This window comes from Notolabrus celidotus, chromosome 21 (assembly GCF_009762535.1).
Source record: "Notolabrus celidotus isolate fNotCel1 chromosome 21, fNotCel1.pri, whole genome shotgun sequence".
Classification (NCBI taxonomy): Eukaryota; Metazoa; Chordata; class Actinopteri; order Labriformes; family Labridae; genus Notolabrus; species Notolabrus celidotus.
The window spans coordinates 19048149-19062870 of record NC_048292.1 but is presented as its reverse complement, the minus strand read 5'-3'; the positions used below and the strand labels follow the sequence as shown (position 1 = coordinate 19062870).

The following is a 14722-nucleotide window of genomic DNA, read 5'->3' as shown; positions in this document are numbered from 1 at the left end:
TTAATAATTTAACATAGAGTATTAGAGAGTCTAGACCTCCTATGTTTGTAAAAGCATCTTGAGATGACAATTGTTGTGATTTCAGCTATACAAATAAAGATTGATTGATTGATTGTCTGAGGTGGCTGCGCTACAGTTTAGACTGGCATTCTGGCTGACAATAATAAAATAGTAATAATTTGCTGAACGAGCGAGTAATTCTGCTGCCAACCAGCAAGGAACGTTTCATAATTTAGTCAACTAAATGCACCCCTTCTGTAATTATCACCCCATAGAATAACTTTTTCTTCATCTGCTTTTTTTTGTTTGTTTGTTTGTTTTGTTGAAGAAATAATTTGTATTCAGTTTGTTCTCTATAACCATTATTGTTGCAGCTAACTATCAAGAAGAGAGACTGGCAAATACTGTTTAACAAAATGTAACAAAAACTGCCCATTTCAAAAATAGGGGTATTAAAATTATATAGAAAATATATTTGAAGATTATAATAATGTCTTAAGTTTTGTTTTCGACCAATCCTGCTGACAGTAACCTCTGATGAGCTCATCAGAGAAACACTCAGCACCACCTAGTGGACTCAAAATAAACATACAATATTATCTCAATGACTTGCATAAAAAAAACATCACCATGCCAAATATAACAATAATGTTCTAGTGCCTCATAATGCAACGAGTTGTATAGCTTCTCTTGGAATCCTAATATACAATAAAATGTTAGCCATTTTGATCATAAGTTATCATTTTTTATATTTTATAGGCCTATTCAAATAAAGACAACTGCATTATTATCACTGAGTTACTGCTATGTCTGTATCTTAAGCAGCACTGCTTTCATCTGTGTTTGTTGCTATACTTCAGCCTGTTAATAATATGACAGCACACAGATGCTTCCTCACATCTCTGTCTCTGAAAATGTTGACTCTAAAGCAACCAGTAATTAAGTCCTTGCCTGTAAATCATTAAGTACTGTAGCACCATGCAGTGAAAAACATCAATTTATGCAGCTCACTCCATCTAAGTGTACTCTTACTCTGCAATGAGCTTCATGAAGAAACTACCAACCAGAAACAAAAATGAGGAGTGCAAGATGGCACATGATGCTTCTCACTGGAACTGGTTTGGCAGAGTTTAAATTTTGGCGTTCACGGCTGCCTTCCAAATCAATTTTGCTACAACTAGTGTAATCCAGCAGTAATTATCTACGTAGTGAGGATGGATCTCTGTGCGGGATGAAACAAGTTGCATGATCCTTATCTATAACAACGATAATAGAAAAATGAAGTGATCGTTTGTGACTGCAGGGTGAGTAAATATGGAAGTCTGGGTTTTACGCTGATAATATAAATCTGCAGTACTGGGAGCTGGCTCATATTTGCTCACTCATTAGCAACCTGACGCAGCAGATACCGAAGCTGCTGGCATCTTTTCACTTCTCCCTTTACTCTTTTTCATTGCTGCTTCAAATCCCCTTCACTTACTTTGGAGATTTCTCTCTTTCTGTGTGTCTATGTGTGTGTTTGTGTGTGTGTGTGTTTGGAGCCATATCAAAGCCCAGGAGCAGGGGTAGGCAGGCACAGAGAGGCACTGGCAGTTACGCAACGCTGGTTATTTATAAACCTTCCTACCCTCTCTCCTTTTCTACCCTTGCTTCCTTCCTTTTCCCACATTGTGTCTCCTCACCCCGCCTCTCGTCCTTCCTTGCTCTTGATAACACGCAGAGCCCTCCTGATGTCCTAACATTACCAGCGCCAACCTCCCCTGCTCACTGGCTATGACAATGCTGCCGTTTTTCTCCTCATTGGGCACCTCAGCAACTGTGACAGGTGGTTGTTACTCCAGAGGGGCTACGGCAAACAGTTAGCATTAACAAGCAGTGCCACAGCTGCACTACAAATTGTCTCTGTGTCGCAAATTGTGGCTGGAAATTACATGCTTGGCTATTCAGAGGGGGGATGACTTGTCAACATTTCTATTGTGGTATAGCAGAAAGGATAGAGTAAAGTATTTTTATGGGGGTTTGCAGAAGCAGTGTGGTTTGACAGAGGAGATCATTGGTATGTTTCTATGTTTATGTTCTCACTGTGTGTTATGCCCTAAAAATAAACGGTGAAGCAGTTTTTTATCTTTACGGCCCACGTTTGTGGAACTGAGTCTTATTCTTATAATAGTCTCATTCCATCTTACTTTATTTATTCATAATCTAGTTAAAATTCTAGTCACTTTTCTTAAGCATATATTGTCCTATTTCAAATTATTATAGACATTTATATTATTTATTCAGTTAATTCTTTTTTAATTCATTGTGGGCTTTCATTTTTTATTTAGTTATTAATTTGATTTTATCATCTTACAATTTTTACAGATTAACTCTCAGCATTTTAATACTTTATTCTGTTTTAATTTGCTGTATTTACTTTTAGTGTGGCATCTTAGTTAATCTTACTGGTTTCATCTTTTAGCGTTTTATTATCTTAGTAATAGAGCTGGGCGATATTAAAACATGTTATCACAATACAAATCTTATCATTATTTCATTTAAAATTTAAAGGCAGACTTTTGGTCCTGAGTGAAAGTTGAATAAACCAAATTGTTAGCTTGTATCTGGATTTAGTTCTCTGATCAGCTTCTTGAATCACTCATTTTTTTTATGGGGCTAACAGGCAGCAGGTCTTTTGTGTAAGACAAGATTTTTGCCAAGTTTTATTTGTAGATTCTTATTTTTCTCAGTTTGAGGTGATTTGATTTACATTTGTACTGTGTATCAGTTTATAGAGTATTATTTTGAGTAGTGCGCTCCCTTCTGAGGCTATTAAGGGTTGCCAGTGGAGGGATATTTTTTTCCCACAGTGCTGTGAAGGCATCAAGGTTATTCACGATGGTCGCGGTTGACATTAAATGTGTTGGAAATGCACAGCAGAAGCGGTCTCCCTGCTCTTCCTTTACCCACATCCTGAAAGTACATTTAATTATGTGTATTAAGTTAATAGTAATGTAGAGTCACCACAGTGTTAGACTAACGAGCTGGTAGGTTTTGCATTTCCTTCAGTGTTGCTGTGGCTTATGTCACCTGTGTTTACATTCCGCTCCAAACGTCTTTAAGCCTTCAAACCTCTTAACCTGCGACATGATTGGCTGTTCAATGTTGTCTTCTTCTGTCTATTGTTGGGTGGCAACTAGCGTTTATGGCACATTAGGGCCCCCTCCATTTCCAGTGGTTAGGGGTGTTATGACAGGTTAAATATATCAAATTTATATCAATCATTTATTCTATAAATGTTGAAAAAAATTTATATCATTATAATTACTGTTACCGAATTACTGCCCAGCCTTACTTAGTAATTTATTCTATTTTGGTGAATTGAATTTCCTGTGCTGAGTTTTAACATCTCATTTTACCTCCAGTGTTTCCTCGCTAAGATGTGAATGAACTGTGTCCTCAGTTCATTCAGCAAATTCTTTTTTTTTTTCCACATTATTTATTATTATTATCAATATTTTTCATGTTCTTAACCTTACATATTGATTTTTTTTTCAATCTATTCAATTATTATCATTTTCATCTGCAGCACTTTGTGGTACAATATCATTGTATGGAAAGCGCTTTACAAATTAAGTCTGATTGATTGATTGATTGATTGATTGATTGATTGATCGGAAGGTTGACCATCCCTTTTATTCCATTACCCTTGCAGACAAAGAGGAGTTAATGCATACAATACATGTCTTGTTTCATGTGTTGACTGTTGTTTGTCTGATTCAATTTTATTTCATTTGTGACTGACTGTCTTTAAGTCCAACTAGCTTGTTGTCACATTTCCTTTTTGTTTTGTTGTCCTGCATCTGTACAGAAATCCTGGAAAAAGAAAAAGCCTATGCTCATATCTCATGAAAACAATAAAATACAAAATCAAAAATTAACATTTTTACCTCTCAGCATGCCATCAGAATTTGGTGTGGGCATATTTCATGATCAAAGCTCTGTGACTTGCATCCCTAAGCACAGCAAGACAAGTTTGGCCCAAAGGTAATTTTTGAGTGACAGTGTTTTATTTCACTTTTTACACCCACACAAATGTCAACACGCACAAGCACAAAAGAGAAGAAAATAAATGACACCAGCAAGACAATTGAGAGATATTTTTCACAACTTTCGATTATATTCAGAAGAGAAAGAGAGAAGTTTCTTGATGAAGTTGGTTTAAATATGAACTTAATCAGTTGGTAATGGTCAAATCTCTTGTCCTTTCATGTTATATTTGATATTTATTGTTGGTTGCTGATGATTTCCTTAGCAGATATGACAACTTTAGCTAGAGGTCCATACATTTCGTTGCCTAAACCACATTCTAGAATTTTTTTTATCTTGCTAGCCTTACCAGCTTAGCTGTTAGATGTTTAATGTTAGCTTACACACTTCACTGCAAGATAAACGTAATGTTAAAAACACTTAAAGCTAGGGTTGGTAGTCACGGAAAACTAGCATGAATTTAAATGTTTCCTCAGGACTCCGTCTAACCTCTTCCCCCCTCCATCGGAGCTCCTCCAAAACGACGCTCCCGCTCCCGCTCACATGCACGAGGGCCGCTGATTCGCGACCACATTATCGTGACTGATTCAAAACCAGTCCTCAGCACATCGTTTGTGTTTTGCACTACGTCAACTCATGTCTCACTCAGCGGTAAGAAAACACCAAAACATGACTGTTTCCTGCCCAGGGACTACAGATTTAAATATAGCTAACTCTGGTACAGCTAAATGGCTGTACACTGTCCCTGTTGAAATAAACAATAAATAGATCCAATATACCACCTGTCACTCAAAAATAGAAGTGTAATAAGTCTTAGCATGGTTATGTTCAGTGTTGTTGCTAAAACCAGTGAGCTAGCTAGTTTGTTCGACAAATAAATAAAGACAACCATAACCAAAGTCAGTGTTTTAAATACTCTAGAAAAGGCAGAAAGCGCTCCCCTTTTAGTACAAGTGGGAATACTTGAAGATAAACTCAAACTCCCAAAGCTATTTTTGCTTTATAATTACCTGAAGGCCTCGATAAGACGTTCCACCTTCTGGGCTTCTCCCTGGACACGAATGTGGGCCTGAAACTTCCTCAGTGCTTCATCCAGCTCCATGCCTGAGAAATCCATTTCATCCACCACACAACTGTTGAGCACGACAGGGAAGATATGAGATATGGAAAGGGGAGGGGCAAGAGCAAGGAAAGGGAAACAAAAGAAAGGAGAAAATATGTTAGCATTTGCGCAATTTTTTTAGCAACATGGCGATTAGTTGCCCTTTCACTGCTGGTATGGGAGGATCTACAGATGTAAAGGACAGGGATAGATAAAAAGATGGAGAGGAACCTCTCATCTGCTACCTTAACACAGAATCACTCTGCTAACTGTAGGTATTAGCAATGCCCAGGCACCAGAGATAGGAGTGTGCCTAGCTATATTCTCTAAGCCACACACACACACACACACACACACACACACACACACACACACACACACACACACACACACACACACACACACACACACACACACACACACACACACACACACACACACACACACACACACACACACACACACACAAATTCCCATACAACCCCTCCGAGCAGAAAATCCTCCCATTACCTGACAACCTCAGCTTAATGACTTTAATTTAAAAAAAAGGGAAAATATCCCGTCCGATGAGTTCAGTGGGGATAAATACAACGTGGGCGATTTTGAGGTGAAACAAGGTTCAGAAGCAGAAGGTGACTTTGGAAGAGGAGTCGGGAGGTTTAAAAGTTTTTCTCTCTTTGATGTGAGATGTTCTGTCAATGTACAAAGTGGCATGATAATCGAACTATGAAATTAAAGTTTTTTTTTTTACACTTGGATTTGCTTTCATGTGGTTTGAGCCAAATTTATCCCCACTACTTGGTAGATAAACCTTATCTGTGCGGCTATTGATCATTATGGTCGGCATGTTCAAACGAAAGATGACGGCGCTGATCTGAAAATGTCTGAAACGTACAGTATGCAGTTGTGTCACGGTACTGTCTCCACCCTGTGATCTCTCCTGTAGGAAACACTGGGGAGCATGCACGTACACAGACACCACATGAAGATTGATTACTATGAACAAAGAGAGTTAATGAGGTGAGCACTTGTTTGTGACACATGCTGCTCGAGCAGAAAACAGGCAGAAAGCTGAGTCCACAGAAACACAGCAGCGGACCACAGCGAAGCCTGCACATAGCAAAAAAAAAACATGAACTGTGTGCTATTGTATTTAGTACGGGCACTAATGCAGTTAACACTACAAGCACAACACCCATCTCTTCTACCCAATTAAACACTAGAACTACTTCTCATATTTCTACTGTTACTACTGCTGTAACAAACACTTCCTTTTCCATGCAATTTTTGTCCCCTCTCTCTCTCTCTCTCTCTCTCTCTCTCTCTCGTTCTCCTTTATCCCTTTCTCGAACCCCAACTTGGTCAAGGCCGATGGCTGTCTAACTTGAGTCTGATTCTGCTCAAGGTTTCTGCCTGTTAAAAGGAAGTTTTTCCTTGCTGGAACTGGCATACTGACAGACTTGAATCCTATCTCAACCCCCATATCACTTACTTTAACTCTCCCTGTCCCAATAAAGTTACTAACCAAAGACCTTTCTGGAGTCCCTGAGCTCCATTGTCTTGTGGGTTCCTCTGAGTCCAGCTGCTATGGACATGCCAGACTCCAGCGGTAAACAGCTGCTACAACTACCACTATCCGTCTCATCACTATCATCTCTCTCTCTCTTTTATTCTCCTCTATCCTTCTTTCAAACCCCAACTCGGTCAAGACAGGTGGCTGTCTTACATGAGTCTGGTTCTGCTCAAGGTTTCTGTCTGTTAAAGGGAAGTTTTCATGCAGCTGCAACTAGCTAAATACTGTGAGGTGCAATGCTCATTGTGGGTTAAGATGAGATCAGATTGAGTTCTGTCAGTGAGAGGGGACTGGATCGTATCCTGTCTTGATTTTGGGTCTTTGTTAATAATTTATCATAGAGTACAGTCTAGACCGGCTTTGTTTCTTTGGTGTCTTGAGATAACATTTGTTGTGATTTGGTGCTATGCAAATAAAGATTGATTGATTGATACCTCTGGGGTCAACAGCGCAGTAGACACCTCTATACCTTTACTTCACCAATAACTATCAGTGTTATATCTGGATTCTGCTACTTTTAAAATCTGACAACAACACATGGATTACCTCTGTATACCATTATCCTATAAAGGTAAAGCTTAAAGTACACAGTGACAGTGACAGTGACTATCCTCCTCTCCATCACCTCTACTGACTCTGTGATCGCCCTCTTCATGACTCACTTCCTCGCTCCACCACCCCTCTTCCCTTTCTCCCTCTCCGTCTTCTTCCTCCCCGGCTGTCACTCCTTGTTTATGTAACGTCGGGGGCGATGCTCTCTAGCCTGAGTACATCAGTCCTCTACTTCCTTCTTTACCAACACACACATCTTACACATACTGTTTTCGTTTACACACGGTTTTGATCTGTATGCTGTACTTGACAGGAAAATAGACGCATCTGTCCGCATATCATGGCTTAGTTGTATGTTTACAAAGCTAGGATGGCAGGTTCACACACATATGCAAGTAAGAATAAACAGCAGGCCAGATGGAGCCATATTTTAGCAGCTGATGACTACATGCCACTGTGGGCACATTTTTCCTGCTAAACGAGTGCAGTACATTATCAGGGAATGAGTCCTAAGGGGGCCACATTTCTCGGAGCCTAAATCTATAACCACAATTTGGCTAAATTGTCTCCCAGCGTTTTAACTATTGTTGTTTATGCTTAGAGAAATAGGAAGAGAATGAAGCACGATTAGCAAATACACAGCAGAAATACACAAGACAACTCAAACCAATAGGTTTCTTTTACACACACAAATAGGGCTGGGCGATAATTTGATAATGATAATTATCGTGCTTGAATTTTTCTCAATAAAAATATAACAAATTGTGGTTAAAAATTTGATATATTTGAAACTATGATTATACGCCCCAACCACTGGAAAGGGAGGGGGGTGCTAATGTGTCTTAAACGCTAGTTGCCACCCAACAATAGACAGAAGAAGACAACATTGAACAGTCAATCATGTCACAGGGTAAGAGGTAGGCGAGCTTCAAGACTTTTGGAGCGGAATGTAAACACAGCTGAAACGAGTGACAGCGACACTGAAGGAAACGTATTACCTACTAGATCAAAGCAGAGTCGTTAATCTAACACTGTGTGGACTCTGTGTTAACTATTAACTATTACACTTTAAAAAATACACTTTCAGGATGTGGGTAAATAGATCTGATTATGCAAAATATCTAAACCTGAGAAAAATAAGAATCTGCAAACTAAAACTTGCAAAAATCTCATCGTACACAAAAGACCGGCTTCCTGTTAGCACTTTCAAAAATGAGGGATTCAAGAAGCTTATCAGAGAACTAAATCTAGATACAAGCTAACAAACCATCTGGTTTCTTCAACTTTCACCCAGGGGTTAAAATCTGCCTTTACATTTAAATGAAATAATGATTTGAATTTTATCGTGATAATTATCGATTTTGACTGACATGAAAATAATTATCTTGATAATATCTTTTTTAATATTGCCCAGCTCTACACACAAACACCGGCTACATGCGTTCACACACACACATTCGGGCTCTGTGAATCAACATGAGTGATTTTCACATTAGGCTGCAATCCCTCACTCGCTCTCCTGTGACTATACTTTATTGAAAGTGCTCTCACACACACTTTGCACTCTCCTATCATTTCCCTCTTCAACATTGCTTCCACTCAGAATGCGGGTGTAGGTCTGCTCTGTGGGAAAAAAAAGCAAAATATATTTCTATATGTCATCATCACTCACCATACCCGCACTGTGAATCCTTGTATTCAGCCTTAAAAGCATTATCCTGTTAATACATTGTATTTGGAACCAAGATAGCCTCCATTTAACAAAATACAGATATTAAATAAAAGCGACCTCAGGTGTACAGCTTGGAAGAGTGCTGTGTCGTGTATTTCTGACCTTGCGAAGACTAAAAGCGTGTCCACGGTTTGATAACTTTGACAGAAAAGGGAAGATAAAAGACATATCTGCCGTACCTCCTCAGGGTCGATATGCAAATCGGGAGGTAATGGGTGAATAGGAGAATTGAATGTAATAAAAAAAGACAATTACTGAGATAAAGTTAGAAAGGTGTTTGATAAAAAAGTTAAAAAGAGAAAAGAGGAGTTGTTTAAAATAAAATATTTGTAGTCTGCTTAAGGACTTAGCACACAAAGTGAGTACAAAAAGGAAACGAAAAGTATACAAATTACAAAAAAGTAGGCATTCTTAGTTAGTCTTTAGATCCACAGGGTGCCTTTGTTGTGCTTATGTTTTAAGTTTTCTTTGAATCACAACCATGATCTGCATTTTGTTCTCTTTGGAGGGTTCCACGGCAATAAGAGATAAGTACAGGTGCTCTATGATTTGGCGACTTGGGACCTTGTCTGTTGCATCTGATTTCTTAGTGTACTTGCAAAATAAAAAAAGTGTACACAAGTGAGTTGAAGTGAGTCTGTTTTAGCTTTGTTTACCCCATCTGGTGGACCAAATACAAAAACAGATAGTTGATCAATCAATCAATCAATCAATCAATCAATCAAATCAATCAAATCAATCAATCAATCAATCAATCAATCAATCAATCAATCAATCAATCATTATTTGTATAGGGCCAAATCACAACAAACGTTAACTCAAGATGCTTTACAAACATAGCAGGTCTAACCCATACTCTGTGATATATTATTAACAAAGACCAAACATCAAGACAGGAAAAAATCCAGTCCCTTTTTAAGACAAGACTCATATCTGATCTTAATCCACCATGAGCATTGCACCTCGCAGTATTTAGCTAGTTACAGCGGCAAGGAAAAACTTCCTATACCAGGCAGAAACCTCGAGCAGAACCACTCATGTTCGTCACTTTACAAACATAGCAGGTCTAGACCGTACTCCATGTTAAATAATTAACAAAGACCCAACATCAAGACAGGATACAATCCAGTCCCCTCTTACTGACAGGACTTATGTCGTATTCAATCCACCATGAGCATTGCACTGTGCAATATTTAGCTACAGTAGTTGCAGCAGCAAGGAAAAACTTCCTTTTAACAGGCAGAAACCTCATGCAGAACCGGACTCATTTTAGACAGCCATCTGCCTTGACCAAGTTGGGTTTGGAAAGAGGCCTCTATTTTGGAAATTGTCTTCTATTTTCAAAAAATGCAGATTTATGCAGCTTCATTTTAATTCCTTAGTTCTTATGAAATATTGTTCGGGAAATTTGTATGATCTAAAAAGTGCTTGAGGTGGCAAGTGTAAGAGTTTTTGTCTGTACTTTTTCTCATAGTAGGGATTGAAAGACATTATTTCTATGTGTCACCTGTTTAGATTTTGACCACACTATTATGCTAAATCAGTGAGTAACCCCTTTAACAATTTCATGCATAGTCATTACAATAGTGGATGGCTATTTGAGAGCTGTCTTGGATAATATGCGTGGGTTTTGATTTAATGCTAAATCCTCAGTGGATGTAAGTGACTCATCCCATACACTGCCATCCACTGATGAGTTGTTTTGAGTGTACTGGATTTGATTTTCAAAACCATGATGGCAGACGAAAGGTCAGAAATGTCATGCAAAATTGTATCAACCAAAACACAATAACACAAAAACACTTTTCACCAAATGAGAATTTTTCTTGTAACTGGATATCCCCTCTCCCTTTTTAATGTTCTAATGGTCTCCCTCTCAATCCAATTGGCATCTTTGGGATGTTCTGGACAAACAACTTTGGAGGCTCCACCTTGCAACTTCCAGGGCTTAAACGTGCCTACTAATGCCTAGTTGTCAGATACCACAGCACACCTATGTAGGCCTAGTGGAGTCCATGTCTCGTCAAGTCAGGGTCAAACTTCCCTGGGTCGAAGCCTAACATAAGGTAGATGGTTATAATATTATGTCTGATCCTTGTATAAACTATAAAAACTGTGCACTGTTAGCACAGGAGTCAGCATACCTTGCATCAGCCATATAGAGCTTACGATTTTTCTCATGGTAAATCCCCTATCAAATCCAGCCCTGTAGTTGACCCTGACCCCTGATCCCTCAGAAAATGGAGGGATTACTTTTCAGAATAACCCTGTAAGGAGTGCTAAATGGTTCAATAACGGCTTCAGGAAATAATGTGTTCTACTCACTCAAGGACATCTCTGTTGAAGGGCTTCTTGCTGTTTCCGAGGAACTCTCCTATCATCTGTCTACTCAGACCCTTTCTTTGTAGCAGGAAGTGGGCCACGCCGATAGGTGTGTCTGGTATGAAGCCTCGAGAGATCAGGAACTGAAGGCCCTTGTCAGGGTTTCTGAAAAAACAAAAGAGACAAAATTTTAACATTATAAAACTGCACAAACACAATTTGATGTCCTTTAACTCAGTGCTTCTTAAAGTGAGGTCCTAAGCCCTGGGGGTCCACGAACCATAGTGTGGGTCCGTGAAATAGTTATAATACATTTCTTTTTTTTTTAAGTTATATATTTTTGGGGGAGTTTTCCCTGCCTTTATTGGATAGGACAGCTGAAGAGAGACAGGAAATGTGGGGAGTGGAGAGCGGAGAAAGACATGCAGGAAAATGGTCGCAGCCGGGAATGGAACCGGCGACCCCTGTGATGAGGACTGTAGCCTCTGTATGTGGAGTGCTTAGACCGCCAGGCCACCAGCACCCCATTATAATACATTTCTAATAAATTATAAAATTGTGCTGTGTCATCATAAACAGCATATACACAGATGTTGATGTAGTAAGGTGACCTTGAGTGTCAAGAAAGGCGCCTATAAATAAAATGCATTATTATTATTATTAGATGAGGACCATTTGTACCAATGAAACCAGCATATCGTGCCCATTACTCCCACCTTAGTTAGCTTTGGGCCAATAGAAACTGATATGATTGTGACACGTCACATCAATCTGTCACGTATTACTCATTCACACATCACTCCGGTCACAACTGTTCCTGCTACTACTTTGCTTTGTTTACTAGCTTGCAAGCATGGAGCCATTTCTAAATCAGTTCACATCGTCAAGTGATGCTAAGCCTAAGCTAGCTAAATTAAGACAATATGGCGATAGGTAAATAGAGTTTGGTTTTTATTGAGAACAGTGACAGGAGACTAAAATGCGTCATGTGTCTTCAGGTGCCAGCGAACGAAGCAATGAAGTGGAGCTAAAAGTTCACCCGTAATATAAGGACAAAACTAAAGACTTTTTCCGGTGAAAGAGCGAGGAATACATCCGCCAGAAAATACAGATGGTGAAGTGTTTTCTGTGTATCACTATGGAACAGGTCTGAAGTATTTAGATTGATAAGTTTTACAATCAAAATAGTTTCAAGGGCATCTAAGAGTGCAAATGGTAGTAAGCATGTGCTTCATCTATTTTACATTTATGAGGGGGTCCTTGGAAAATGTCCTCCCCTGTAAGGGGTCGCTCGCCCCAAAAGTTTGAGAACCCCTGCTTTAACTGACCAGCAATTTGCTCTCTAATATGCTTAACCACCCTTAGCAGCAGTATGTATTTTATTCATTTACATACACAGTTTCCAGGGTAAGGTATAAGCGTGACATTCAGCTACATTCTTTATATATGTATTATTTATCCACTGTAATGGCTGTTGAGGAGCACTAAGGACATCACATAAATCATTTGAAAAGTGATGCATTGCAGTAATGAGGATTTTGGTCTGAAAAGTGTAGGTTGGCGGCTCGCTGTGCACACCTGCATGGTGGGCTTTAAGTGATAAAGCACACAGGCAAGAATCTCATCTGTATTCATCCCTGTGCTGGATTACAAAATTCATTATCAATTTTTGAAACACCTTGATACACAGCTAAATTTAGAGGACACATGCAGAATTATAATGGCTGAGAGTAGAGATACATCAGTGCTAAGATGCCCAGAATTTTCACATTTGTCTTGTAAAGGTCTATAGTAAGGTGAAGTCTGAACCGGTTTGGACATATTTTTCACAAGTTTGCTGATTAATTCATGAATGTATTGGATTCACTAAATTAAGTCTATCCATCTGGATTCCAGTGGTGTACTCAGGGGGGGCAGGAGGGGCAATCGCCCTCAGAAATCACGCTAAAGTGCCCTCTTGGATTTCAGGGTAGTAGATAGAACATTAAAAAATGGCTTCTCTGGTGCCCTCTCTGTGGAAAACGCATTAAAAGGTGTTCTCTCGATGCCCCCCCAATGTATAAAACACAAAAAAGTTCCCTCTTGATGCCCCCCCTCATGTTTAAAACTTAAAAAAGTGCCCTCAGGATGCCCCTTAAATTGATCAAACGTAAAAATAAGTGTCGTCCATATGCCTCTCAAATGTATAAAACAGAAAAAAAAGTGCCCTCTAGACGTCCCTCAAATGTTTAAAATGTTAAAAAGTGCCCTCGGGATGCCCCTAACATTTATGAAACGTAAAGAAAATTTATAAAACACAAAAAAGTGCCCTTTGCCACCTGAATGCCCTCCAGATGTCCCTCAAATGTCCAGAAATGTAAAAAAGTTATCAAACTGGTTTTCATTGCCATTGCGGCGCCAAATCTTGTCACGAGTTGCTTCAGTTTCGTTTAACATTTTGTTCTTTTTTGTATAATTTCTTGAGTTATATTGTCCTTCTTTGCCTTGGTCCTTCCATACTATCATACTTGTTTGTGTGTGTAGTGTTTTCTATCTTATTTTGTCATATTTTTGTGTCAAGTGAAGTTTTACTTCTTTAGATTTCCCTCCTCTGTGATTGTGTGCCCCACCCTGATTAGTTTCACCTGTGTCTCGAGTCACACCTGTGTTAAATTACCCTTGCATATTTCGTCTGTGTTTCCTCCCTTCTGTTTTGGTTCATTGAGTCTTTCCAGAGCTTACTCCAGTGTCTTTTCCCCAGAGTTTCCAGTGTTTCTAGTGTGGATTTTGCTTTGACGTATGTCTTATTTTTCTCAGCTGGACTTTGTGATTGGATTTTAATAATAATAATAATAATAATAATGATAATGATTAAAATAACTATAATAATAATAATAATAATAATAATAATAATAATAATAATAATAATAATAGTTGATACGACTTATATAGTGCTTTTCTGGGTTCTCAAAGATGCTTTACAATAAATGCAAAAAAATAAATAAATGATAAAATAAAATAAATGAATAAGAAATATAAATTAAAGAATAATCATTATTTTTGATCATAACACGTAACAACTTTCCTCTTATACTTGTTACAGTTATTCTATTTTAGTATTTAACAAAGTTCCCTGATTGCACTTGCTGCTAAGGTGTCTGTGGCCAAATTCTTCCAGTAGTATCTGGTTTGGGTATAACATTTTTCTAGTAGCAGCTGCTACTGGCACAAATCAATAGTAGTATGACAAACATATTTTCATCCAGCATTTGTCAGGCTGAGACATGAAATCCTGAGAAGAATTAAGTGTATATACTTCTCATATACCCTTGGTGAAGAAATATATGTAGCTAAGTTTTTTGATTTTTAACATTTCTGCGTTTTAACTGATGATATCAGTTAGCTTTAGTAGCTGTCTTGGCTAATAATAAAG

General features: G+C 38.5%; 1 protein-coding gene across 1 annotated transcript in view; it reads right to left on the bottom strand.

The window, feature by feature from the left end:
* LOC117805160 (IQ motif and SEC7 domain-containing protein 3-like) overlaps window positions 1-14722 on the bottom strand; it is a gene marked incomplete at its 5' end in the record, with an annotated part of 137735 nt that overhangs the window by 24663 nt on the left and 98350 nt on the right. Inside the window, 2 exon segments of the mRNA XM_034673793.1 lie at window positions 5040-5162; window positions 11314-11475. Of these exon segments, the coding sequence (XP_034529684.1) occupies window positions 5040-5162; window positions 11314-11475 (285 nt within the window).